The 25,375-nt window shown below is 36.5% G+C and overlaps 1 protein-coding gene and 1 long non-coding RNA gene across 2 annotated transcripts in view; one reads left to right on the forward strand and one right to left on the reverse strand.

Moving 5' to 3' along the window:
• APPBP2 (amyloid beta precursor protein binding protein 2) overlaps nucleotides 1–10,528 on the reverse strand; it is a 52,264-nt gene extending 41,736 nt beyond the window's left edge. The window contains exon 1 of the mRNA XM_003340197.4: nucleotides 10,195–10,528. Coding sequence (XP_003340245.1) covers nucleotides 10,195–10,332 — 138 coding nt within the window. The 5' untranslated portion in view covers nucleotides 10,333–10,528. The remainder of the gene's footprint in view (nucleotides 1–10,194) is intronic.
• A 410-nt stretch (nucleotides 10,529–10,938) lies between these two features.
• Nucleotides 10,939–18,103, forward strand: LOC130457205 (uncharacterized). The gene is made up of 2 exons (XR_008916320.1): nucleotides 10,939–11,798; nucleotides 12,514–18,103. It is a non-coding gene; the product is annotated as an uncharacterized LOC130457205 (long non-coding RNA).
• The last annotated feature ends 7,272 nt before the right edge of the window (nucleotides 18,104–25,375 follow it).

Here is a 25,375-nt window from a genome sequence, read left to right on the forward strand (position 1 = left end):
GGGCCTATTGCCACAATGGGGCCTGATTTAGTGCACTGCTTTGCATTCCACCCCCACTCCATTGTACTAGACTCCTCAATGCCTTCTACATTGTTCTGGACTAAAAAATTATTCAACCCCATCTTTTTGTGGGTTATGACACTCTAGAATCCTTTCTGAGGCATTATATCATTTTTTTTGGAGAGTAATTCAGTAGATATCAGATGGGTCCATATACCTTCTCCACCATCTTATCCCTGCCCCTGCAACACTAAAATCTAAACTTGTCCTTTTAAAAAAAATTTTATTTAATTAAGAAAATTTTTCCTTGGTTACAAGGGACATTGTAAAGCCATTACTGGAGAAGTCCGTTACGTTCTCTTGTACCACAATGTTCTCCTGGTTCCTCTCTTCTACCCACTCTTTCTCATAGTCAACAAGCAATTCCACTGGACTTTACTTGTGTCATTGATCAAGACCTATTTCCATATTATTGATATTTGCACTAGGGTGATCGTTTAGAGTCTACATCCCCAATCATATCCCCATTGACTCATGTGCTCAAAGCAGTTGTTTTTCTTTCTTTTTTTTTGAGAGTTGAGAACCTTCTATTCTTTTTTTTTTAAACATTATTTTATTTGGTCATTTTCATACATTGTTCATTGGAAACAGATCATTTTCTTTTCTTCCTCCCCAACCCCCCTCCACCCCTTCCCTAGCTGGGGCACAATTCCTCTGGGTATCACGTGTCCTTGCTCTGAACCCATTTCCTTGTTGTTGATATTTGCATTAGGGCGCTCATTCAGCTTCTCTACTCGATCATGTCCCCTCAACCTCTGTAGTCAGGCAGTTGCTTTTCCTCGGTGTTTTTACTCCCTCAGTTTGTCCTCTGCTTGAGGATAGTTTTTTTTCTTTCTTTCTTGTAGATCACTGCAGGTTGTTCAGGGACATTGTAAAGCCATTACTGGAGAAGTCCGTTACGTTCTCTTGTACCACAATGTTCTCCTGGTTCTGCTCCTCTCACTCTGCATCACTTCCTAGAGGTTGTTCCAGTTCCCATGGAATCCCTCCAATTCATTCTTCCTTTGAGCACAATAGTATTCCATCACCAACATATACCACAATTTGTTCAGCCATTCTCCAATTGAAGGGCATCCCCTCATTTTCCAATTTTTGGCCACCACAAAGAGCACAGCTATGAATATTCTTGTACAAGTCTTTTTCCTTATTATCTCTTTGGGGTTCAAACCCAGCAGTGCTATGGCTGGATCAAAGGGCAGACAATCTTTTATCGCCCTTTGGGCATAGTTCCAAATTGCCCTCCAGAATGGTTGGATCAATTCACAAATCCACCAGCAATGAATTAATGTCCCAACTTTGCCACATCCCCTCCAGCATTCATTACTTTCCTTTGCTGTTATGTTGAACAATCTGCTAGGTGTGAGGTGATACCTCAGAGTTGTTTTGATTTGCATCTCTCTGATTATAAGAGATCTAGAACATTTTTTCATGTGCTTATTAATAGTCTTGATTTCTTTAACTGAAAATAAAGCAGTTGTTTTTCTTCTTTTAAACTTGTCCATTTTTACATGAAAATGATACTACTGAGTCATTCTCTATGAAGTTCTTCAACACATTTTTGCCCTGTCCCTAATGCAGGCTATTGGAATCCTAAAGTCACCTAATTGAAGTTAAAGGTTAAGCATGTGGCTATGGAGCAGCATGAAAGCAGAACAGAGCATTAACCAGGTAAATTCTTCACTCTTGTTCTTCTCCTATCTATAGGACACTTCCCTTCAGTATTATTCATCTGAATCAAGACATTAACAATCTAATAGAAGGCCTAAGTTAACCTGATACAGTCACTTAAGTTTTAGAGTATCTCCAACCCAGGCAGGTCAGTATGGCCTTAAGTCTTATTAACATACTTCCTATCTCCTTAAAACACAGGGGAGTTGGTCAAGGAGGTGGTGCCTATTCCTTAAAAGGTTTATTCCTTCCATTTCAGTTTTTTCCTAGGCTAGTAATCCTGAACTAACTCAAACTCTTCCTTTCCCTAATTCAACTCTGTGAGCAATCAGTTCAAATTATACTATTCTTGACATTCCAATTCTTTGTCCCCTTGTCTTATCACTGATCATGCCTTTCCAAGCCTCAGGTTTGGATTACTTTCATCACTTGTCACCTTTGCTCTTATTCATATGCTGTTGAACAGAGCTAATAAAAACTCCAATTAAACTATGCTAACTGGGTCCCATAAACATTTGTTATATAATTTCAACCAACCCCCTCCTAGCAAGGTAATCTTTTTACACTTTTCTAATCAATATTTGCTACTATTGCTTCCTCCCAACTCCTTCCCAACTACTACAAATATACCTGCACAAGTCCCTTTCCTCTTTAAAAAGATCCTCGTTTGAATCCTAACCATCCCTGTTAAATTTTGTCCTATATTTCTCAATTTCTCTATCACTGTTGAGAGTACCACAATCTTCCGTCACAACTCTGTCCATTTTTACCTTTCTGTTTTTGTTATACTTTACTCCCTTCTCCTTCTATGTACTTTATAATCTTGTCTTTTTGCTATAAATCATGCATTTCATCACCAGATTCTTTGTCTCTTAACTGGTTGTCCCTCCATTCCTAGAATACTCTTCCCTCTTCATCTCTGCTTCTAGCTTCCTTGAAGACTCAATTCAAATCCTACCTTATGGAACAAGCATTTCCTGATTCTCTCTAGTACTAGTACTTTCCCTCTGGGACTTTCAATCATATATTTAAAAACATACATATATATGTATATACACACACACACATATACACACATAGACATATATATCTTATATGTACATAGTTTGCATGTTATTGTTTTGTTTTTTTTGCCTTTCTTTATATTCATAGTACATTGACACATTATAAGCACTTAATATTTGTTTGTTAATGATAGGTAAGGGCCCATTTGATATTTAATAAGTGATTGTTAAGTGAGAAGTTGGAGACTTTCTGATCTGAGCTTAAAAAAATTATTATTTTTTTAAATTTTGAGTCTAGATCTGTGATTTTATCAATGAAAGAAATGGGTGGTATAGAAACTCCCCTACTAATGTACATCTAATTCATTTTTAATTCACCAGTTGTTTGGTGCAATGAGGTTTAAATGATTTACACATGGTCCCAGAAACAGTATTTAACAAATGCAGTAAACAATCCACATCTTCTATTCACTATGGTGAATATATCTATTTTATATTCTATATTTAGTATTGATACAGTAGGGTTAAGGTATGAATTCTCTAGAATAAAATGTCTCTCTTCCTAAAATTTTCTAGAGTACTCTGGCTCTCCCATTTGCCCAATACTGTCATGATTCTAAATGTCCATGTTAGAACACCTAACTCAAATTTTAAGTTCTATGATGGGAAGTAGTTTCATTGATCATCTGTGTATTCAAATGCTTAGTATTATGCCATTCACATAACTTGTGAACTGAATTTAGTAACTGTGAGTGATTATTTTTACTATTATTGTTATTTATTATTTGAGGAATCAATTTTAAAAGTTTCTATTATATCCCATTCTGGCATTTAAATTTGTCAATGGGGAAAAAAAAGAACTTATTATTTTAAAGTTAGCATGTGGGGAGCAGCTGAGTAGCTCAGTAGATTGGGAGCCAGGCCTAGAGACTGAGGGTCCTAGGTTCAAATCTGGACTCAAACACTTCCTAGCTGTGTGACCCTGGTCAAGTCACTTAACCCCCATTGCCTAGCCCTTACCACTCTTCTGTCTCAGAACTAATATCCAATATTGATTCTAAGGTGGAAAGTAAGGGTTTTAATAAAATAAAAAAATAAAGCTAGAATGTGTTTTATTCATGTAATATAATACAGTAGAGCCATAAAAACCTTTAATGTGAAGCACATGAAGAAGCATGGAAATATCAATTTGAAATTAAGGGATTTTGTACTTTATTCATCTCACCTTAAGCCCTTCCTAATGGGTTTACATAGTCTATTTAACTCCAAATAGTTTCAATATGGTTCGTTTTTATACTTCTCACTCCTTCACCAAGTTTTTCATCAGCTTCCTTTTGTGTTGTCTTTGTACATAATTTGTATTCTTAGAGTTTAGTTCAATGCCTAGTATAAGTGCTTAATAAATTCTCTTTCTATCTATTTTTCTATGTTATCTTACAATAGTTGTAGTTAACAGATCTAGGCTTGTTCCCCTACTTCTCCTTTATTTTTATTATGTCCTTGATTTTTATTGCTCTTCTAGTTTCTCCACATGGACACTTCTCCAAAAGAATTGGTATAAGAATTCCAATGTCAATACTACTTTTACCTCTAGAAGGCTTACTCTAAGAACTCCTTCAATCACTCTCCAGAAACTGCTTGGAAGTATTACCACTGCCTCTCCACAGTTAGCATGTCTGTGGCAAAGGGTTTTTTTGGGAAGTCTACCAAGAAAAGCAGGCCACAGGCTCTTTCTCCTTTTCCTGTTCTCTGCTCTGGTCAATGTTTAAATTTGTATCATTCACACTACTCTAAATCTCAGATCTACTCCATTGATCATTCAATCATCTTCGCCCAAATTTCAAGATACAATAATCCTAAATTGAATTATGTCAATAGACTGGTATAGTAAAAAGAGTGGTTGGGGAATCAGAGAAACTGGGTTTGAATACTGGCTCTACCACTTACCTTAAGTAAATCACTTTTCTTACCTGAGCTTTTCCTTAACTCATCTGTAAAATGAGGGGAAGTTGGACTAGATAACATCTAAGGTTATTTTTTTTTCCCATTTGAATTAGTTTATTTAGTCAGTTTAGAACATTATTCCTTGGTTACAATAATCATATTATTTCCCTCCTTCCCCTTTACCCACCCTTCCTGCAGCCAACACACAATTTCATTGGGTATTACTTGTGTCCTTGATCAGAACCTATTTCCAGGTTGTTGATGTTTGTACTAGGATGTTCATTTAGAGTCTACATCCCCAACCATATTCCTTCGATCCATGTATTCAAGCAGTTGTTTTTCTTCAGTGTTTCTACTCCCACAGTGTTTCCTCTGAATGTGGATAGTGGTTTTTCTCATAGATTCCTCCAAGTTGTTCAGGGTCACTGCATTGTCACTAATGGAGGAGTCCATTACACTTGATTGTACCACAGGGTATCAGTATCTGTGTACAATGTTCTCCTGGTTCTCCTCCTCTCACTCTGCATCAATTTCTGGAGGTTGTTCCAGTTCCCATGGAATTCCTCCACTTTATTATTCCTTTGAGCACAATAGTATTCCATCACCAACATGTACCACAATTTGTTCAGCCATTCCCCAATGGAAGGGCATCCCCTCATTTTCTAATTTTTTGCCACCACAAAGAGAGCAGCTATGAATATTTTTGTACATGTCTTTTTCCTTATTATCTCTTTGGGGTACAAACCTAGCAGTGCTATGACTGGATCAAAGGGCTGACAGTCTTTTAGCGCTCTTTGGGCATAGTTCCAAATTGCCCTCCAGAATGGTTAGATCAATGCACAACTCCACCAGCAATGCATTAATGTCCCGACTTTGCCACATCCCCTCCAGTTGAATGCCGATCTGCTAGGTGTGAGGTGATACCTCAAGAGTTGTTTTGATTTGCATTTCTCTGAGTATAAGAGATTTAGAACACTTTTTCATGTGCTTATTAATAGTTTTGATTTCTTTAACTGAAAATTGTCTATTCATGTCCCTTGCCCATTTATCAATTGGAGAATGGCTTGATTTTTTGTACAATTGATTTAGCTCTTTATAAATTTGAGTAATTAGACCTCTGTCAGAGGTTTTTGTAATGAAGACTAAGGTTATTTTATCTCTAAATCTATGCCCCCTAAATATCCATGTTATCTCAACAGAGATATTGACAATATAAATGCAATTTATCTTTAAATTCGGAACAAAATTCTTAACCTAACTGATCACTCCTATTATACCCTTTTAATTGATTGCCATCAACAACAATTAAAAATTTTTTGTCATTAGTTGAGAAAAATCACTAAACTGTTCAAAGGTACTGCCCAAAGAAATCAGAAGCGAAGTCCCATAGGTAACCAAAGTCATGAAATATGAAGTAAGCAAAATCAAGAAAAGAGTATATACAGCTATAAAAGTCAAATTAATGTCCATTCTTAGTGCTAAGAGAAAAGCTGAAACATTCCATTATTTTTTACAGAGAGAAATCGGGATAGAGATATAGAATGTTGCTTTACTTCAGAAATGACTAATGCATAAAAGAATGTCATTTTAAAAAATGTAAAATTAAAAGTTTTACAATTCTGTGAGACTTATGAGAAAGAAATGCCATTCACATCTAGAGAAAAAACTGTGGCAGAAGATATACTGAACAAATGATTTATCACTTGTTTATATGGGTATGCGATTTGAGGTTTGGGTTTTAAAGGACTGCTCTTTTACAAAAATGAATAATATGGAAATGGGTTCCAGTGATAATATATGTATAACCCAGTGGAATTGCTTGTCAACTCTGGGAGTGGGGAGGGAGAAAAAATGAATCATGGAATCATGGAAAAAATTTAATAGAAAAAAAAATATTACATGGTTCCAGGTAGCTAAATTTCCTTAAATGAAAGCTAACAACGTTCCTTACTTTTTTCTCCTCTTTAATTCAGTCTCCTAATAAAAGAATTATTAATGTTAATTCACAAGATACATTTGTCCTGTAATGAGCACTCAAATTATAACTTGAAGCTTAATAAGTGATATTGATTAAAACTCATGATGGACACTAGAATTTAAGACTTTTGCACATTCTATCATTTTTATAACCAATCTGCATATTTGAACTTTTTTAAACTCTATTCTTAACAGGTCATCCTAATTTCAAAAATAAGCTATATCAAAAAAGTAAACAAATATGAAATCATAGACAGAAATGAAGATACATTGAATCATAGCTCTAAAAAGATTATGAAATTATTGATCCCCAAAATATATCTGAAAAAGTTACTAGAAAATTACCAAATTACAGCAAGTACTAATGAAAATAATATTAAGTTTGTAAACGATCTGGTTATAATTCCAAGTTCTTAAAAATGTTTTTAGGGGGCAGCTAGGTGGCTTAGTGAATAGAGACAGTCCTGGAGATGGGAGGTCCTGGGTTCAAATGTGGCTTCAGATACTTTCTAGCCATATGACCCTGAGCAAGTCACTTAACCCCAATTGCCTAGCTCTTGCATTAATTCTAAAACAGAAAATAAAGGTTAAACAAAAAGAAAGGAAAGAAGTATATGGGGGAAAAGATGAGAAGATATTTGGTTATCAAAAGAACAAATACACTTTGCTAGAATTTTAAGGTTTCAAAGGGGAGGAAGCTGAATGAATAAGTGGATTATGTTTAAAATCAGTATGTATTAATATTAATAAACATTTCTGAACTCTCATATTTAGGGATTAGTAGCCATTAAAGGTCTTGTTTAGAAATTTTGTGCATGATTCCCACATTAGAGTATGTCAAAGCAGAAGATGATTCCCACTTGTGTTTATAGTTCCTTTATATGATTGTTCTAATATATGTTTTTTGTGGCAAGATAGCAAGCGAATTTAAAATGAATGCAATTTTTTATTTTTTTAAAGAGAAAACCCAAAAAAATTCATTAATGAAATAAGATTAGGTTAAGACAAATAATAAAGAGCTAAAGAAAACAAAGGATACTACAAAGGATAAGTTCAAAGAATATAGAATTCTTCTCTCATTGAGAAAGTTAGTCAATAAACACTTATCTTAAGCATTTGTGCCACAGATACAAAGAAAGGTAAAAGACAGTCTAGGTCATCAAGGAGCTCAGACTAATGGAAAGAACAGTTAAGAATGGGGGCAGGGAGGGCAAGTGGCTCAGTGGATAGAGAGCTAGGGGTATAGATGGAGGTCCTGCATTTAGACACTTCCTAGCTATGTGACCCTAGGCAAGTCACTTAACCTCCAGTGTCTAGCCTTTACTGCTCTTCTGCCTTAAAACCACTATACAGTATTGATTCTAAGATGGAAGGTAAGGGTTTAAAAAAATTGGTGCTCTAAGCAACTAAAGTTGTCTCAAAGGCTGTTATAGTCCCAGTCTCCAATCTCTTCAATTCATAGTGTCACCAAATGCAATGAAAACTAGAGGACTATAAGATCTGATCAAAAGTTTTTTTTTTAAGTGCTACACAATTTGCTATTACAGAATACTGATCAAAAATTTAATATTTATCTACAGAACTGTTTAAACAACATGTATAAACTTGGCATTTTCTCACCAACAAATAGTTTTAATTAATTATTAAAGGTTGAGAATATACAGTCAAATATTTTAAAGACTTCCAGTTTGTACATATACACACCCCTTTGGAAGGGAATTTAAAAATTATTTTAAAATGATGTCAGGAGTTCAATTAAATGAGCAAGGGAGAGATATTCAGCTAAAAATCTAGATTTTGGTAATTACTGCAAAAGTATGGAGTTAACTATCCCACACTTCTTTAGTTATACAGATTTCCCTTTATGTTAAAGGATTTTCCTGAATGTGATGAGTAAGAGCACATATTGAATGAAAAAAAAATGCTACTATGGAGGACTAAAAAGAAAACTGTTAAATATTTAGAAAAACTAATCTTTAACTGTGGCAGAAAGCAACTAAATTTAGCTGAATGTTACAAGCCAGCTGCTAATTAATAAAAAAAAAACACTAAGGGGTGTGGTGGGTAGAGAAAGTTAGAATACCTACCAAAATCCACCTTTTCTTGATCAATTAAGCACTAATTAGTATGGGTTGTTAATTTAGAAATGTTTAAACAAATTAAGATTATAGGAGTGAAAAATTTAAGATACAAAATAACATGTTCCTACAAATTAAATATGTTGGGTACCACAGGGGAAGAAAGGGTCAATGGATGGAAAACATATTTATTTACTTGCGTTGTGGGAGGTATAGATTTTCACTGATAAATCCTATGGTCATATTCAAATTTGGGAGGAAAAGAAAAAATGATTGGATCTCGCAGGCTCCACAATACAAGGCAAAAAAGTGTCCTTGCCTTTTATTCTGAAATTCAAGCAATCTGGGGATGTGGGGGGAGACTTAGGAATAATCAGCCAATCAATAAGCATTGATTAAGCACAAAATATCTCACTCTTGATAACAAGAAAAGCAAAAACACGGTCCCAGCCCCCAAGGAATTCCCACTCTCTAAAGGCCACTGTAAAACTAAATCAGTACCAGCTAAACTGTTCAAGTCAGTGCAGTTTAGGCCCATTTCACTCGGCCCTCTCTTCACCCCACCGGTTGATCCCCTTCCTAATCCAAACCTCTTACCAAAAGATATGAATATTCAACATATATTAAAAGGTGAAAATCAATGATAAAAATCACTTTCAGTTAAGATGAGTAGACTCTTTCATACATCTTTTAACTCTCTCCCACTTCGCGCCCCATATTGATGAAAGAGAGGAATCCTAGACTGAGTGGACAGAGAAAGGAGGAGTAAGGTCCACCTGGGGACAGTGATAGACGAGAATGAAGTGGGGTGTCCCGGAAATGTCACGCGGAACACGGAATGAGGAGGCGGAGGAGGAAGATACAAGGGAATATCCGGGGAAAACCAAGGAGGCCCCCGGAACAGGAGAAACCTCGAAAGTCAGTCAAGATGGACTTAGCAAAGGGGTTATGGCCCAGGAGGCGGCCCGGGAGATCCGGGTGGTAAAGAGTCATGCGGTGATAGAGGAGCTGGACAGCGGAGTCTGAGGGTGCAGCAACAAAGGGGAAGTTGGGGAGGGGGGTCTAGGCTGAGAAGAAGGAGTCAGTACAGAGAGGTGTACAGAATGTTAAGAGGAGGGATCAGTGCGGAGCAAGGGGAGAGGGGAAGGGATGCAGCAGGGCGAGGAAGTGAGGAAAGGGCTGGGGTAGCACTGGAAGGGAAAATGAACAGGAAGGTGCAAGGGACAGTAGGGTGGCGGTGAGCAGAAAGGGAGGGGAGGAGTTCAGGTAGGGGTGGACAAGAGGAGACGGGGGGGGGGGTCGCAAGCGGGGGTGAGCAGTAGGGGGCAAGGGGTTAGCACGGGGATGGGATTGAGCAGGAGGGGACAGGACTGCTGCACTGGGGAAGGCCAATGTTAGGAGAGGGTACATGACAGCTCGGGGAGAGAGAGCGCGAAGGGGCCCCAGGCCCCGGCTACACTGACCTTGTAGTAGACATCGAACTGGATGTTCTCGGGCAGGGAGCGGATGTCGCGGCGAGAGCGGCTGTAGTTGTCCACCACGGCAGAGATGGCGGTGTTGTAGAGCGTCTCTGGGATCCACTCCAGCTCCACCGCCGCCATCTTCCTTCCCTCCTCCTCCTCCTCCTCCTTCTCTTCCTCTTCCCCCAGCTGCTGCCGCTGCTGCTGCTGCGGCGGGGGCTGGGGCTGCCGGGGCTGCTCCTCCGGCTGCGGCTGCTCCTGCTCCTCCAGGGGTTGCCGCTGCCTCAGCCTCAGCCTCCTCCTCCTCCTCCTCCGCCGCCGCCGCCGCCGCCGCCGGCCCCCGCCTCCCTCCGTGCCGAGCTCCTCCCCTGGCCCCGGAGGACTCGGCTGGGCGGCGGCAGTCACGCGGGAGGACTCGGCCCACAGCGGGAGGGCGAGGGCGGCCCCGGGGGACTGGGGAGCGATCCGGGGAGGGGCGGATGGCCGGTGCCGGGCGCGGGTGAGGGGAAGGGAAGGGGAAGGGAGAGGGACAGGCCCCGGGCGGAGGGCCTCACATTCCGGGTTTAAGGGAAACCGGCCGATCTTGAGCGAGTCCGGGGCTCTGCAGGGGGTGGGGCTGCGTGAGCGGCGTGATAGCGTCACCGTGCTGACGAGAGTGGGACGGGCAGGAGGGAGGTTGAAGGATGGATGGGAATGTGGAGCCTTCTGAAAATGTAGACGCAAAGGGCTGTGGGATGGAGGACTTCATTATAGAGAGAGTCAGAGAGAGAATCTGCCTACTGCCCATTAAAAAATTACTGACTGAGAGAGAAGGTAGAAGAATGGAGTGGTGAGATGAGATTGGGAAGGAGGAAGCGTGGTCTTTTGTAGGACCTCTGACCAAGTTACTGACTTCACTTCCCCAAATTCTGGAGAAGCGGGAATTGTCCGGAAAAGAGAAATCAGAGCATATAGGGCAAGGTTCAAGGGTTATTTCTGAAGATTTAAGGTTCAAGAGGAAATATATATATAAATCTCTCATATATATGTATATATATATATATATATATATATAAATCTCTGTGTCTCTGCCTCTGTCACTCTATAGCTGCCTTAGCTACTTAGTATCAGATTTTAAATTATACTGCAAAGTAGTAAATATCAAAATAATTCGTAAAGGAGATGAACTGAGTTATACAGAAGTACTCCAAAAATCACATCATAATGAGAAATCCAGGAGTATGTTGAGGGAGAAAGGAGAGATAGGAGATTAGTTGCAATTGGATTAGTGGATAGTATAATATCACTTTACATAGTGTCCAGTGCTTAGCATAGTACCTGGCACATAGTAGGCACTTAATAAATGTTAATTAATTCATTGAAAAGAAATGAAAGACAGTTGTGATGGCATGATAAGGGAGAAAGGGATGTACATTGCAATTCTGTTCTTAATTTCTTATTGTGGGCTATAATTGTTCTATTACAACCGACAGGGCATTTTGTTGTTTGATTGTGCCTGCTTATCTTCAATGAGCATTTGTTATTCTATTATAGGATACCTGACAATATAATTTTTATTTTGGCATTTCAAGACCTTTTTAGGTAGCATCTCTTCTAGAATTTTCAAGGTAAAATGTTTACTGTGATTACTATTGGGAACATGATTTTTATATTAAAATAGTTTTTGAGATGAATAATAAAAAATACTATGACATCTGACATTTTAAAAGTTAGAGAAATTGGGACTTTCTCTTGGGAGGAGGCAAACTACTGAATCAAATGTGTTTAATAGAGAAGTTTATTATTTGAAGAAGTTATAATACCAAAACCTTTAATAAAACTAATTTTTTTGTTTATTCCAAGTACATTTCCAAGAATATTTCTATTTTGCCCATGAAGTAAACACAGGCTAATGTAAGAATGGAACATTAGGCAGAAACTATAAAATACAAGTTAGTCTACTTCCAAGACAGAGAAATTATGAATACAAATTATAAAACACTTTTTACAAGAATAAGGAAAGATCTAAATAATTGGAGAAATATCAATTTTCTATGGATAGGCAGTGCCAATGTAATAAAAACATTGCTACCTAAGTTAATTTACTCATTTAGTGCCATATCAATCAAACTACTTTATAAAGCTAGAAAAATTAATAACAATTTATATGGAAGAATTTTTGGTCATGAATCTCAGTAGAAATAATGTAAAAAAGTAGGAAAGAAGAGTGCCTAGCATTTAAAAAATTTTTTCCACTCTTGGTTATCTCATCTGGGTTTTTTGTTTGTTTGTTTGTTTGTTTTTACAAAGCTACTGATGGTGGTTTGCCATTTCCTTCTCCAGCTCATCTTCCAGGAAACTGAAGTAAACAAGGTTAAGTGCCTTGCCCAGAGTCACAAGGCTAGTAAGTATCTAATGTCACATTTGAACCCAGGATCTTCCATCTCCAGGCCTGGCTTTCTCTCCACTGATCCACCTAGCTGCCCCTAGGCAGCAGTGTGAATATTTTCTCACCTAGCTGCCCTAGCTACATAGTATCAGATTTGAACTATACTAAAAAGTAGTAATCATAAAAATAATTTGATACTGTTTAAGAAAGAGAAAGGTTGATAATATGACAAGAAGCAAATTAACATAGTAGCCTACTGTTTAATGACCCCCAAACAGTTCAGCTCTTGGGATAAGAACTAAACTATTTGACAAAAACTATTTTAAAACAAACTGGTAGAAAATAGACATAGACCATTCATGCCATATGCCAAGGTAAGCTCCAAATGGGCAGATACCTTAGACATGAAGAATGACATAAAAAACAAATTAGAGAAGGGAGAAAGAAGTTTCTAGTCTGATACACAGGGAGAGAATTTATGACTAAATGAAGTAAAGAAAATCACAGAGGTTAAATGAACAATTTTGATTACATAAAATTAAAAAGGTTTTGCACAAATAAAACTAGTGCAGCTAAAATTAGAAAGGAATCAGTTCAATTCAAAATGTATTTATAGCATGTTATTCTCATAAAAGTCTTGTTTCTAAGGTATATAGAGAATTGATTTAAACTCATAAGAATGTCTCTTTATCAAATGTCCAATCAATAGTCACAAGCATATTTCCAGAGGCAGAAATCCAAGATATCAATAGCTATCTGGAAAAAAAATGCTCTAAAACTTATAATAAGAAAAGGGCAAATTAAAACTGCTTTCAGGGCCCCCTCTTCACAGCCATAGGATTGACAAAGTTGACAGAAAAGGAAAATGATAAATGCTGTACAAACTGTGAAAAAAAAAAAAGGTATTTTAATGTACTGTTGATGAAACTGTGAGATGGTCCAGCATTTCTGGAAACCAATTTAGAACTATATTAGAACCCTACCTTTTTGCCAGAATGAAGTGAGAAGAACCAGGAGAACAATATATACAATAACAATATTATATATAATATAAATATATATTTCAAACAATTTGAAAGACAGGGATTTTGATCAAGGCAATAACCAACCAGCTTTCCAGAGGATGCATGATGAAACGTATTTCTATCTTCTGATGGAGAAGGGATGGATTCAAGTTGCATATTGAGATATTTTGGGGGAGAAGATATGACCAACATGGGTAATTGGGCTTAAGTGACTTTCCCAGGGTCACACAGCTAGGAAATGTATGAAGTCACATTTTCACCTGTCTTTTCTTTCCTTCAGGTTTGAATAATGCATTCAATTTATACTTGGATAAATAGGCAAAAAAAAATTTCTTTTGAATTCTATTATTACTGATTGACTAATATTTGTGCACTACTAAAGATCTTTATCATTTTAAAGAATTTTATAATTTATTGAAATTTTTAAATAGCCAAGGTTGAGTTTGAAATGTTTTTGGTTTAACTTTAAATTGTCTTTTTAGATTTGTATGACATGAGAACTAGAAGAGACATTAGACAATATAATCCAATACTTGCATTTTATCATTTAAAAAACTGAGGCTCAGAGATGTAAAGTGTATTGTCTAAGTTACACTCATAATTAATAGCAGAGCCAGGATTAAAACTAAGGCCTAATTGCAAATCTGATACTCTTTCCTCAAAGTTTACAGCTGCCCTATCTGTCATGTTTGCTTAGGAAAACATCCTTGTTTTCAAGTGTTTAGTTTTATATCTGAATCTTCAATTAATATAATTACAGAAGTTCTAGCTATCTACATTGAATCATTCAAATGAAATTTGTAAATAAGATGAGAACATGTATTAGACTTCTCTACTCAGGCAATTACAAATGTAATTGTAATTGTGAACCAATTGTAGTTGTGAACCAATTTTTAGGGGGGGCATAGGAGAATATGAGATAGTTAGGTGGCTAAGTAGTGTAAAAAATAGACTTGAATACTTGAATACAGAACTACAATCCCCACGAGCCTTTGCTCCACTTCCCCAGAATGCCTTGTAATCTCACCTGGGTGGAGATTGAGAAGGTATTTAAGCTGATTCAAAGGCTTTTGTCTCGTTCTCTCGCTCTTGGCTCTTGGCTCTTTTTGGACTTCCATTTTGGAGCAGGCTGTCTCTTGCGTGATGTGAGGTTATTTTGTCTAGGCCTCTGGCCTAGGCACATGTTTCTTACTTGTATATTCTTTAATCTTTAACCTTTAATAAACCTCTAAAAAAATATAATACTCCTTGCAGAGAGAAACTAATTTCTACCTGCCTCAGTCTCCCCGTCTCCCCTAAATTTTAATCTTTACAGTTGGCGTAACCACTTTGGGAGAAAAAAAACTCTTAATCTTCTGATTTAATCTTTAATATCTAGTACCTAGAAATATTTTTTTTTTGAGCCGTATCTCTCTGGCCAAGGTTTTCTACCCTTGCAAAGCTGCTTCAGGCTCCGGACCTGTTGCCCACCCCACCTGGCTCGGCCCCCGCAGCCGCTCCGGCTCCTGGCCTCTCACCGGCCCGCTGCCTGCCTATTTCTACGCCCCAGACCCATGAGCGTGACACCAGACCGCTCATCCCCCAGATCCTTGGAGCAGATCGCTCAGGACTCATTGCAACCAGCTGGTAACAGTATTGGCCACAGGGGTATCAGAGAGGGGAAAGAGAGAAAAGACTAGAGAGAAGAAACAGATTTTTCAAACAGAAACTTAAAAAGCAATGGGCTGTTTAAAAGGATTTTTGACTGTTCTGGTAATTTCATTGATTTCACCTGCGTGCCAGAAGAAACATTCAGCCCAAAGATTCAACTTTGAATTTGCAAATGGGTGACTCGGGGAATTGAGAGCCAGGCCTAGAGACAGAAGGTCCTGGGTTCAAATCGGACCTTGGATACTTCCCAGCTGTGTGACTCTGATAGACAGAAAACAGCTGTTTTAAATCTCAGCAACAGGACCCTAAAGTCCTGGCTGGAAGAGCTGTTTCTAAATATCCTTTCCCTTAAGGAACAACTTCCTGGATTAGGAAAAAAAAAACCACCCAAGGAACTTTAAAGACTAAAGGCTATATTCTAAGGCGTTTCAGACTCCAATGGTTTAAAAAAAATCTCTATATTCTATTGCATTTTTTGTTATGGTTTAACTTTGTGATTTTAAGTTCATATATTACTGGATCCAATATTATTCTGTGAACTGAAGGTTGATTGAGTTTATTTTGAATGTAATGAGTTTTAAAAATTCTGTTGTTTTCCCCCTGTAACTGTATTGAACAAATATTATTGTGAATAAGCCCATATATGAAAAAATAGCTTTTTTCTATTTTGCTGAGGATAGATGGACTTCAGAACTGGTTATAATTGTATCAACAACCTTTGGAATTTTAATGTGCTAAATACCTCAAATGATTTGATTTTAAGGGTTTTTTAAATATGATTTTTGGAATTTTTTTTAACAATCTGGTTATTTTTGCCTGCCTCTACCACGAGGTAAGGCCCATTAGCTGAAGTGAAATACATTTTATAAACCCCAACCTTCCCACATGTGAATGGAAGTTGGGCAGTTAATTTCAGGGCATTTGTACCCTTAAAAAGCCTCCAAGAAAAAGGAGCACCCCTTTATTTATACTCTTCAGCTCACTACTTTACTTGCACCAGAATGATATATAGATTTCTTGATTATGTTCTTAACCCAAGATGAGTTTTACTTTGTTTAAAAAATATGTTCAAATACCAAGGTTGAAAGATTACTATGTTTGTAAAAATTGTGACAAATGTCCATCAATTCATAGGTTTTAAAAATGTCATACAGCAACTTATGTGAAATATGAAAGTGTGTTTGTTTGCTATTGTAATTAATTGGGCTATTGAGAATTTGGGGGACTTTGATATCTACATATTTGTACTACTGTATTTTTAAAGATGAAAAAATTGTTAACCTTGTTCAATTCATTTGCCTTCTACTCACAGTGATCATGGCCAGATACAAAGAGGAAATGGATCTCATTTTTTGGTGAGAAAGCCTTGCATTTTATATTTTCTTAGCTGACACAGAGTGTCAATGATTATAAGCTATATTTTTGAATTTTTTAAAGCTCTTTTATTATTATATTTTTCTTGCATGTGCAATATACTTTTTCAGTTTTTTTTTATTATTTTTTCTCTCCTTTTTATATTTGAAGCACATGTCACCAGTATTAAGATTTTCTTTAACCTTTTGATTTTTCAGTACTACAAGTGTAAGATACATTTGTCAGAGCATGCCCAAAAAGCTTGTGACTATAAAAACGATGCCACTAATTATTTAAATAAATTATGGGACTTTGCTTAATGATTCTGTCTGATTCCAGGACAAGAGATACACACAAGAGCCATTTCACAGAGCCAAAGAAAGGCCAATCTAGGATGGATTGATGCACTTCTAGGCCAATACAAAGGTCTTGAACCTAGTGTGAAGACTCGAGGTTACTATGTTTAACATGTGTTAAGACATAGGCTTTCCTTGTATCCACACTCACCCTGAAGATACAGACGAGTATCCCCGAAACCTTGGCTCCTATAATCTGGTCCCCTTTTCTGCCTCTCATAGTGTGGTACCTTTCTGTAGTCCTGGCACTGACTGGGTAAATGCATCGTTACTTAGATCATTTTGATTGGGCCCTGATTGAAGGACCTGTTATAGATTTATTTTTCTTCTACTTGGAATTTTTACACATAAGACTTTGATAGTCTATATTTTCATCCAGAAATTTTTCTTTTCTTTTGGATTTTCTGATGTCTTTTTAATATCTCTTGCCAATTGATTCATATACCTCATACATCAGCCATGCATCCCTAACTGATTCTGAATCTTTCAATCACCCACAACACGAGGGAATGTAAAAAAAATCATTATTTAAATTGCAAAGTTTAAATTCCTTTTGAGAAGAATTTTAGGTAAAGAAGATGCTACCTCTCTGAATCCAGAACTGAACTGTTGGAGAAGCCACCATGAAGAAGCCTCCAGACCACAAGTTGCACAAAATTGAACTTTGGGTGTGGTTGATTGAACATTTATTTGTATGTATACTTTTATGCCAAAGGGGACTGCCCCCTAACGGCTTTTTGTCAATGTGTTCAGCAATTATTGGTTTTATTTTTTTTTCTCTTATCCTCACACTATTGTAATCTTTTAAGTTTATTATGTTTTTATGATCCTTTTGGGGAAAATTTTTCCAAAAATGATCACACGGGGATATGTAAAAAAAATAGACTCAAATACAGGACTACAATCCCCACGAGCCTTTGCTCCACTTCCCCAGAATGCCTTGTAATCTCACCTGGGTGGAGATTGAGAAGGTATTTAAGCTGATTCAAAGGCTTTTGTCTCGCTCTCTCGCTCTTGGCTCTTTTTGGACTTCCATTTTGGAGCAAGCTGTCTCTTGCGTGATGTGAGGTTATTTTGTCTAGGCCTCTGGCCTAGGCACATGTTTCTTACTTGTATATTCTTTAATCTTTAACCTTTAATAAACCTCTAAAAAAATATAATACTCCTTGCAGAGAGAAACTAATTTCTACCTGCCTCAGTCTCCCCGTCTCCCCTAAATTTTAATCTTTACAGTAGATAGAGCACTGGACCTGGAATTAGAAAGACCTGTGCTCAAAGCCAGCTTCCGACACACTTATTGACTGTGTGACCCAAGGCAAGTCATTCAACTTTTGCCTTAAACCACTGGGGAAGGAAATAAGAAACAATTCCAGTCTCTGCCAATAAAATTCCAAATGAGATTAGGAAGAGTAGGATATGACTGAATTACAACAAAGGAAACTATCCTAAAGAAAGTGTTGTACTTGTTTAATGATACACAAAATTAACTTAAATTTTAACTCTGCCATTTCTAGATTGTTTTATTTTCCTGTTAATCATCTTAAACTTTCCCAATGAAAATATTACTCTGGCCTGGTTCTTGATGGCTCTATTCTACTGAATTGGAGTTGGGCAGTATGCCCTTCTTTGAGTACTGTCAGTAGTAAAATAAGAAGTTAAAGCAGTCCTCAGAGAAGAATTGAAAACTATTAACAATTATATGAAAGATGGAACCAAATCAATAATATTAAGAAAAATAGAAATCAAAACAGCCCTGAGTTTTCACTTCATACCCTGCAAATTGGCAAAGATGACAAAAGATGAGAGTAATTAATGATGTAGGAATTGTGTGGAAGTAGACTTACTTGTGCATTATTAGTGGAGTTAACATATTAACTAGCATAATGATGGAAATCAGTTGGGAATTATGCAAATAAAGGAACCAAGAATGACCCAGAGGTTCTATTTTATAAGCTTAAATCCCCAGGAGATCATTGATAAGAAAAAAAGTCCACTAAACATATTCCAAAATATTTATAACAGTCTTTTTAGTGATGTCATTTTATGGGCAATTAGGCAATGAAGTGGATAGGGGGCCAAGCCTAGAGTCAGGAAGACTCATCTTCCTGAAATCAAATCTGGCCTCAGACACTTACCAGCTATGTGACCCTAGGCAAGTCACTTAAATCTGTTTGCCTCATTTTCTTCATCTGAAAAAGAAGCTGGAGAAAGAAATGGCAAGCCACTCCAATGTCACTGCCAAGAAAACCCTAAATGGGGTCAGGAAGTGTAGGATATGACTAAACAACAAAATTTGTGATATAAAGGAATTGGAAACAAAGATGACCATTGATTGGGGACTGATTAAACAATTGTAGTATACAAATGTAATGTAATTATGCTGTAAGAAATGATAAATGTTTGATCTAGCAACATCACTACTCACTACTAGGTATGTGTCCCAAAGATAGGGGGAAATGACCTACTTATACAAAAATATTTATAGCAGTTCTTTTTGTAATTCAATGAAGTGGAAACTGAAGAGTTGTTCCTCAGTTGGTCCAATAAGTTTTGGTATATTATTCTAATAGAACACTACTGTGACATAAGAAATGATGAGCCAAACAATCACAAAAAAACCCCAAAACCCAGACATATATGAAATAATGAAAAGTCAGGTGATCACAATCAAGAGAACATTATACTTCAGGAGTCTGAATGTAGATTGAAGTATACCATTCTTCATTTTGTTTCCTTCATAAGCTTTTCTCTAGCATAAGCAGTATGTATCTTCTTTTACAATATGATGAACATGGAAATATGTATTGTAGTATAACACATGTATAACACATATCATATTACCTGGCATCTTGGGGATAATAGAGGGGGGGGGGAGGGAGGAAGAGAACATGGTTAAAAAAATATCAGAAAATAATTATTAAAAAATTATATCGACTGGTAAAAAAATTAAAAAGAAATCATGAATTTGATGAAAACAGAAAAGCATGGAAATGTCTACATAAGCTGATGCAAAGTAAAGTAAACTGAGCCAAGAAAACTACACATAAAGACTACAACAGTATAAGTAGAAATAATAAACATAAAAATATCAAAAGTGAATGTTGAAAAATTATAAAGAACAAGCATGATTTGAAAGTACAGATATGAGAAAACACTATGCCTTCTGCAAAGGGGAGAGGTCCACAAAGGTACAATTCACATGTTTTCAGAATATACATATCTTTTTGTACATAGTTTTGCATATTGTTTCTCCAATTAGCCTATGAGCTCCTTGAGAAGAAGTAGTGATTTTTGGCCATTCTTTGTATTCTCAACATTTATCACAGTGTCTGGCATATAGTAGGGCCTTAATAAATGCTAGTTGACTGGCTTGACTTGATTTTTCAATATGTTGATCATTTTGCTTATTTTTTCCTTCTTTCTGACTTTTTTGTCTTTAAAAAACATAATCTTCCTTATGGGATGACTCAGGGAAGGAAAAGGAAAAGAATACTTGAGGAAACTGTGGTGATATTGAAAAAAAAGATATCAAAAAAACTTACTTTAAAAATAAGGAGTTCAGTGGATTATTTTTTTATTTAAATTAAATTAATTTATTTAGTCAATTTATAACATTATTACTTGGCTACAAGAATCATATTATTTCCCTCCCTCCCCTGCACCCACCATTCTGGTAGATGATGCACAATATCACTGGGTATTACATGTGTCCTTAATCAAAACCTATTTCCATGTTGTTGGTGTTTGCATTAGGATATTCATTTAGAGTCTACATCCCCAGCCATATCCACTTGACCCCTGTATTCAAGAAGTTGTTTTTCTTCTGTATTTTTATTCCCACAGTTTTTCCTCTGAATGTGGAGAGTGTTTTTTCCTATAGATCCCTCCAATTTGTTCAGGATCACTGCATTGCCATTAATGGAGAAGTCCATTACATTCGACTGTACCACAGTGTTTCAGTCTCTGTGTACAATGTTCTGGTTCTGCTCCTTTTGCTCTTCATCAATTCCTGGAGGTTACTCTAGTTCCCATGGAATTCCTCACTTTATTATTCCTTTGAGCACAATAGTATTCCATCATCAACATATACCACAATTTGTTCAGCCATTCCCCAATTGAAGGGCATCCCCTCATTTTACAATTTTTGCCACCACAAAGAGCACAGCTATGAATATTCTTGTACATGTCTTTTTCCTTATTATCTCTTTGGGGTACAAAGCAAACAGTGCTATGGCTGGATCAAAGGGCAGACAGTATTTTAGTGCCCTTTGGACATAGTTCCAGATTGCCCTCCAGAATGATTGGATCAATTCACAACTCCACCAGTAATGCATTAATGTCCCAACCTTGTCACATCCCATCCAGCATTCACTACTTTCCATTGCTGTCATGTTAGCCAATCTGCTAGGTGTGAGGTGATACCTCAGAGTTGTTTTGATTTGCATCTCTCTGATTACAAGAGATTTAGAACACTTTATCATGTGCTTATGAATACTTTGGATTTCTTTAACTGAAAATTGCCTATTCATGTCCTTTGCCCATTTATCAGTTGGAGAACGGCTTGATTTTTTGTACAATTGGTTTGGCTATATAAATTTGAGTAATTAGGCCTTTGTCAGAGATTTTGGTTATGAAGATTGTTTCCTAATTTGTTGTTTCCCTTCTAATTTTGGTTGCATTACTTTTGTTTGTACAAAAACCTTTTAATTTGATGTAATCAAAATTATTGATTTTATATTTTGTGACTTTTTCCAAGTCTTGCTTTGTTTTAAAGTCTTTCTTTTTCCAAAGATCTGATATGTATACTATCCTGTGTTTACTTAACTTGCTAATAGTTTCTTTCTTTATATTCAGATCATTTACCCGTTCTGAGTTTATCTTGGTGGAGGGTGTGAGATGTTGATCCAAACCTAATCTGTCCCATACTGTCTTCCAATTTTCACAGCAGCTTTTATCAAATAGTGGATTTTGGTCCCTAAAGCTGGGATCTTTGGGCTTATCATAGACTGTCTTGCTGAGGTCACTTACCCCAAGTCTATTCCACTGATCCTCCTTTCTGTCTCTTAGCTAGTACCAAATTGTTTTGATGACCACTGCTTTACAGTATAGTTTGAGATCTGGGACAGACAGCAAGCCCTCCTTCTTTTGCATTTTTCCCATGATTTGCCTGGATATCCTTGATCTTTTATTCTTCCAAATGAACTTTGTTATGTTTTTTTTTTTCAAATTCAGTAAAAAAGTTTTTTGATAGTTCTATGGGTATAGCACTAAATAAGTAAATTAATTTGGGTAGGATTGTCATTCTTATGATGTTAGCTCATCCTACCCATGAGCAATAGATGTTTTTCCAATTGTTTAGATCTAGTTTTAATTGTGTGGAGAGTGTTTTGTAGTTGTGATCATATAGTTCCTGTGTTTTTCTTGGCAGATAGATTCCTAAGTATTTTATATTGTTTAGGGTGATTTTAAATATAATTTCTCTTTCTAATTCTTGCTGCTGAGATGTGTTGGAGATATATATAGAAATGCTGATGACTTATGTGGGTTTATTTTTAATCCTCCAACTTTGCTAAAGTTGTTGATTATTTCAACTAGCTTTATAAAGTTGATTCTCTAGGATTCTTTTAAATAGACCATCATATCATCTGAAAAGAGTGATAGCTTGGTCTCCTCATTGCTTATTTTAATACCTTCAATTTCTTATTCTTCTTTAATTGCTACAGCTAGTGTTTTGAGTACAATGTTGAATAATAGAGGTGATAATGGGTATCTTTGTTTCACTCCTGATCTTATTGGGAAGACTTCTAGTTTATCCCCATTGCAGATGATACTTGCTGATGGTTTAAGATGTATACTGTTTATTAGTAAAGGCCCTTCTATTCCTATGCTTTCTAGTATTTGTTTTTTTTTTATTAAACCCTTACCTTCCATCTTGGAGTCAATACTGTATATTGGCTCCAAGGCAGAAGAGCAGTAAGAGCTAGGCAATGGGGGGTCAAGTGACTTGCCCAGGGTATTTGTTTTTTTTTTAACATTATTTTATTTGGTAATTTCCAAACATTATTCAATGGAGACAAAGATCATTTTCTTTTCCTCCCCCCCCCCCCATCACCAACGTGAGATTACACTGGGTATCACATATGTTCTTGATTCGAACCCATTTCCATGTTGTTGGTATTTGTATTAGAGTGTTCATTTAGAGTCTCTCCTCAGTCATATCCCCATAACCATTGTAGTCAAGCAGTTGCTTTTCCTCATTGTTTTTACTCCCACGGTTTGTCCTCTGCTTGTGGATAGTGTTTTTTCTCCTAGATCCCTGCAGATTGTTGAGGGACATTGCATTGACACTAATGGAGAAGTCCATTACGTTCGATTGTACCACAGGGTATCAGTCTCTGTGTACAATGTTCTTCTGGTACTGCTCCTTTCACTCTGCATCACTTCCTGGAGGTTGTTCCAGTCTCCATGGAATTCCTCCACTTTATTATTCCTTTTAGCACAATAGTATTCCATCACCAACATATACCACAATTTGTTCAGCCATTCCCCAATTGAAGGGCATCCCCTCATTTTACAATTTTTTTGGCACCACAAAGAGCGCCCTAAATAAATAAATAAATATTCTTGTAAAAGTCCTTTTCCTTATTATCTCTTTGGGGTATAAACCCAGCAGTGTTATGGCTGGATCAAAGGGCAGACAGTCTTTTATTGCCCTTTGGACATAGTTCCAAATTGCTCTCCAGAATGGTTGGATCAATTCACAACTCCATCAGCAATGAGTTAATGTCCCAACCTTGCCACATCCCCTCCAGCATTCATTTCTTTCCTTTGCTGTCATGCTAGCCAATCTGCTAGGTGTGAGGTGATACCTCAGAGTTGTTTTGATTTGCATCTCTCTGATTATAAGAGATTTAGAACACTTTTTCATGTGCTTATTAATAGTTTTGATTTCTTTATCTGAAAACTGCCTATTCATGTCCCTTGCCCATTTATCAATTGGAGGATGACTTGATTTTTTGTACAATTGATTTAGCTCTTTGTAAATTTGAGTAATTAAACCTTTGTCAGAGGCTTTGTTATGAAGATTGTTTCCCAATTTGTTGCTTCCCTTCTGATTTTAGTTACATTGCTTTTGTTTGTACAAAACCTTTTTAATTTGATGTAGTCAAAATTATTTATTTTATATTTTGTGACTCTTTCTAAGTCTTGCTTGGTTTTAAAATCTTTCCCTTCCCAAAGGTCTGACATGTATACTATTCTGTGTTCACCTAATTTACTTAGTTTCCTTTGTTATGTTCAAGTCATTCACCCATTCTGAATTTATCTTGGTGTAGGGTGTGAGGTGTTGATCCAAACCTAATCTCTCCCACACTGTCTTCCAATTTTTCAAATAGTGGATTTTTGTCCCAATTGTTTTGATGACCGCTGCTTTATAATATAGTTTGAGATCTGGGACTGCAAGGCCCCCTTCCTTTGTATTTTTTTTTTCATTATTTCCCTGGATATCCTTGATCCTTTGTTCTTCCAAATGAACTTTGTTATGGTTTTTTTTTTCTAAATCGGTAAAAAAAATTTTTGGAAGTTCAATGGGTATGGCACTAAATAGATTAGTGTTTTTAATAGGAATGAGTGTTGTATTTTGTCAAAGGTTTTTTCTGCATCCATTGAGATAATCATGTGATTTTTGTTGGTTTGCTTGTTGATATGGTCAATTATGTAATTGTATGTAAAATCCTAATACTGAACCATTCTTTCATTCCTGTTATAAATCCCACCTCATCATGATGAATAAGCCTCGTGATCACTTGCTAGAGTCTTTTTACTAGTATTCTATAAATTTTTGCATCTATGTTCATTAAGGAGATTAATCTGTAGTTTTGTTTCTCTGTTTTTGACCTGCCTGGCTTTGGAATCAGTACCGTATTTGTGTCATAAAAGCAATTTGGTAGAACTCCTTCTTTGCTTATTCTGTCAAACAGTTTGTATAATATTGGCATTCTATATATATAATACTGGCACAGTTGTTCTTTGAATGGTTGATAGAATTCATTTGTGAATCCATCTGGACCTGGGGATTTTTTTTTAGAGAGTTATTTGATGGCTTGTTCAATTTCTTTTTCTGATATGGGGTTGTTTAGGTAGTCTATTTCTTCCTCTGTTAGTCTAGGAAACGTATATTTTTGTTAATATTCATCCATATCACCTAGATTTCCATATTTATTGCCATATAATTAGGCATAATACTTTTTAATGATTGCCTTGATTTCCTCTTCATTAGAGGTGAGGTCTCCCTTTTCATCTTGGATACTGTCAATTTGGTTTTCTTTTTTCCTTTTTAAAATTAGATTGACCAGTACTTTGTCTATTTTATTTGTTTTTTCAAAGTATTAGCTTAGAGCCTTATTTATTAAATCAATAGTTCTTTAACTTTC

This window comes from Monodelphis domestica, chromosome 2 (genome assembly GCF_027887165.1).
Source record: "Monodelphis domestica isolate mMonDom1 chromosome 2, mMonDom1.pri, whole genome shotgun sequence".
Taxonomy (NCBI): Eukaryota; Metazoa; Chordata; class Mammalia; order Didelphimorphia; family Didelphidae; genus Monodelphis; species Monodelphis domestica.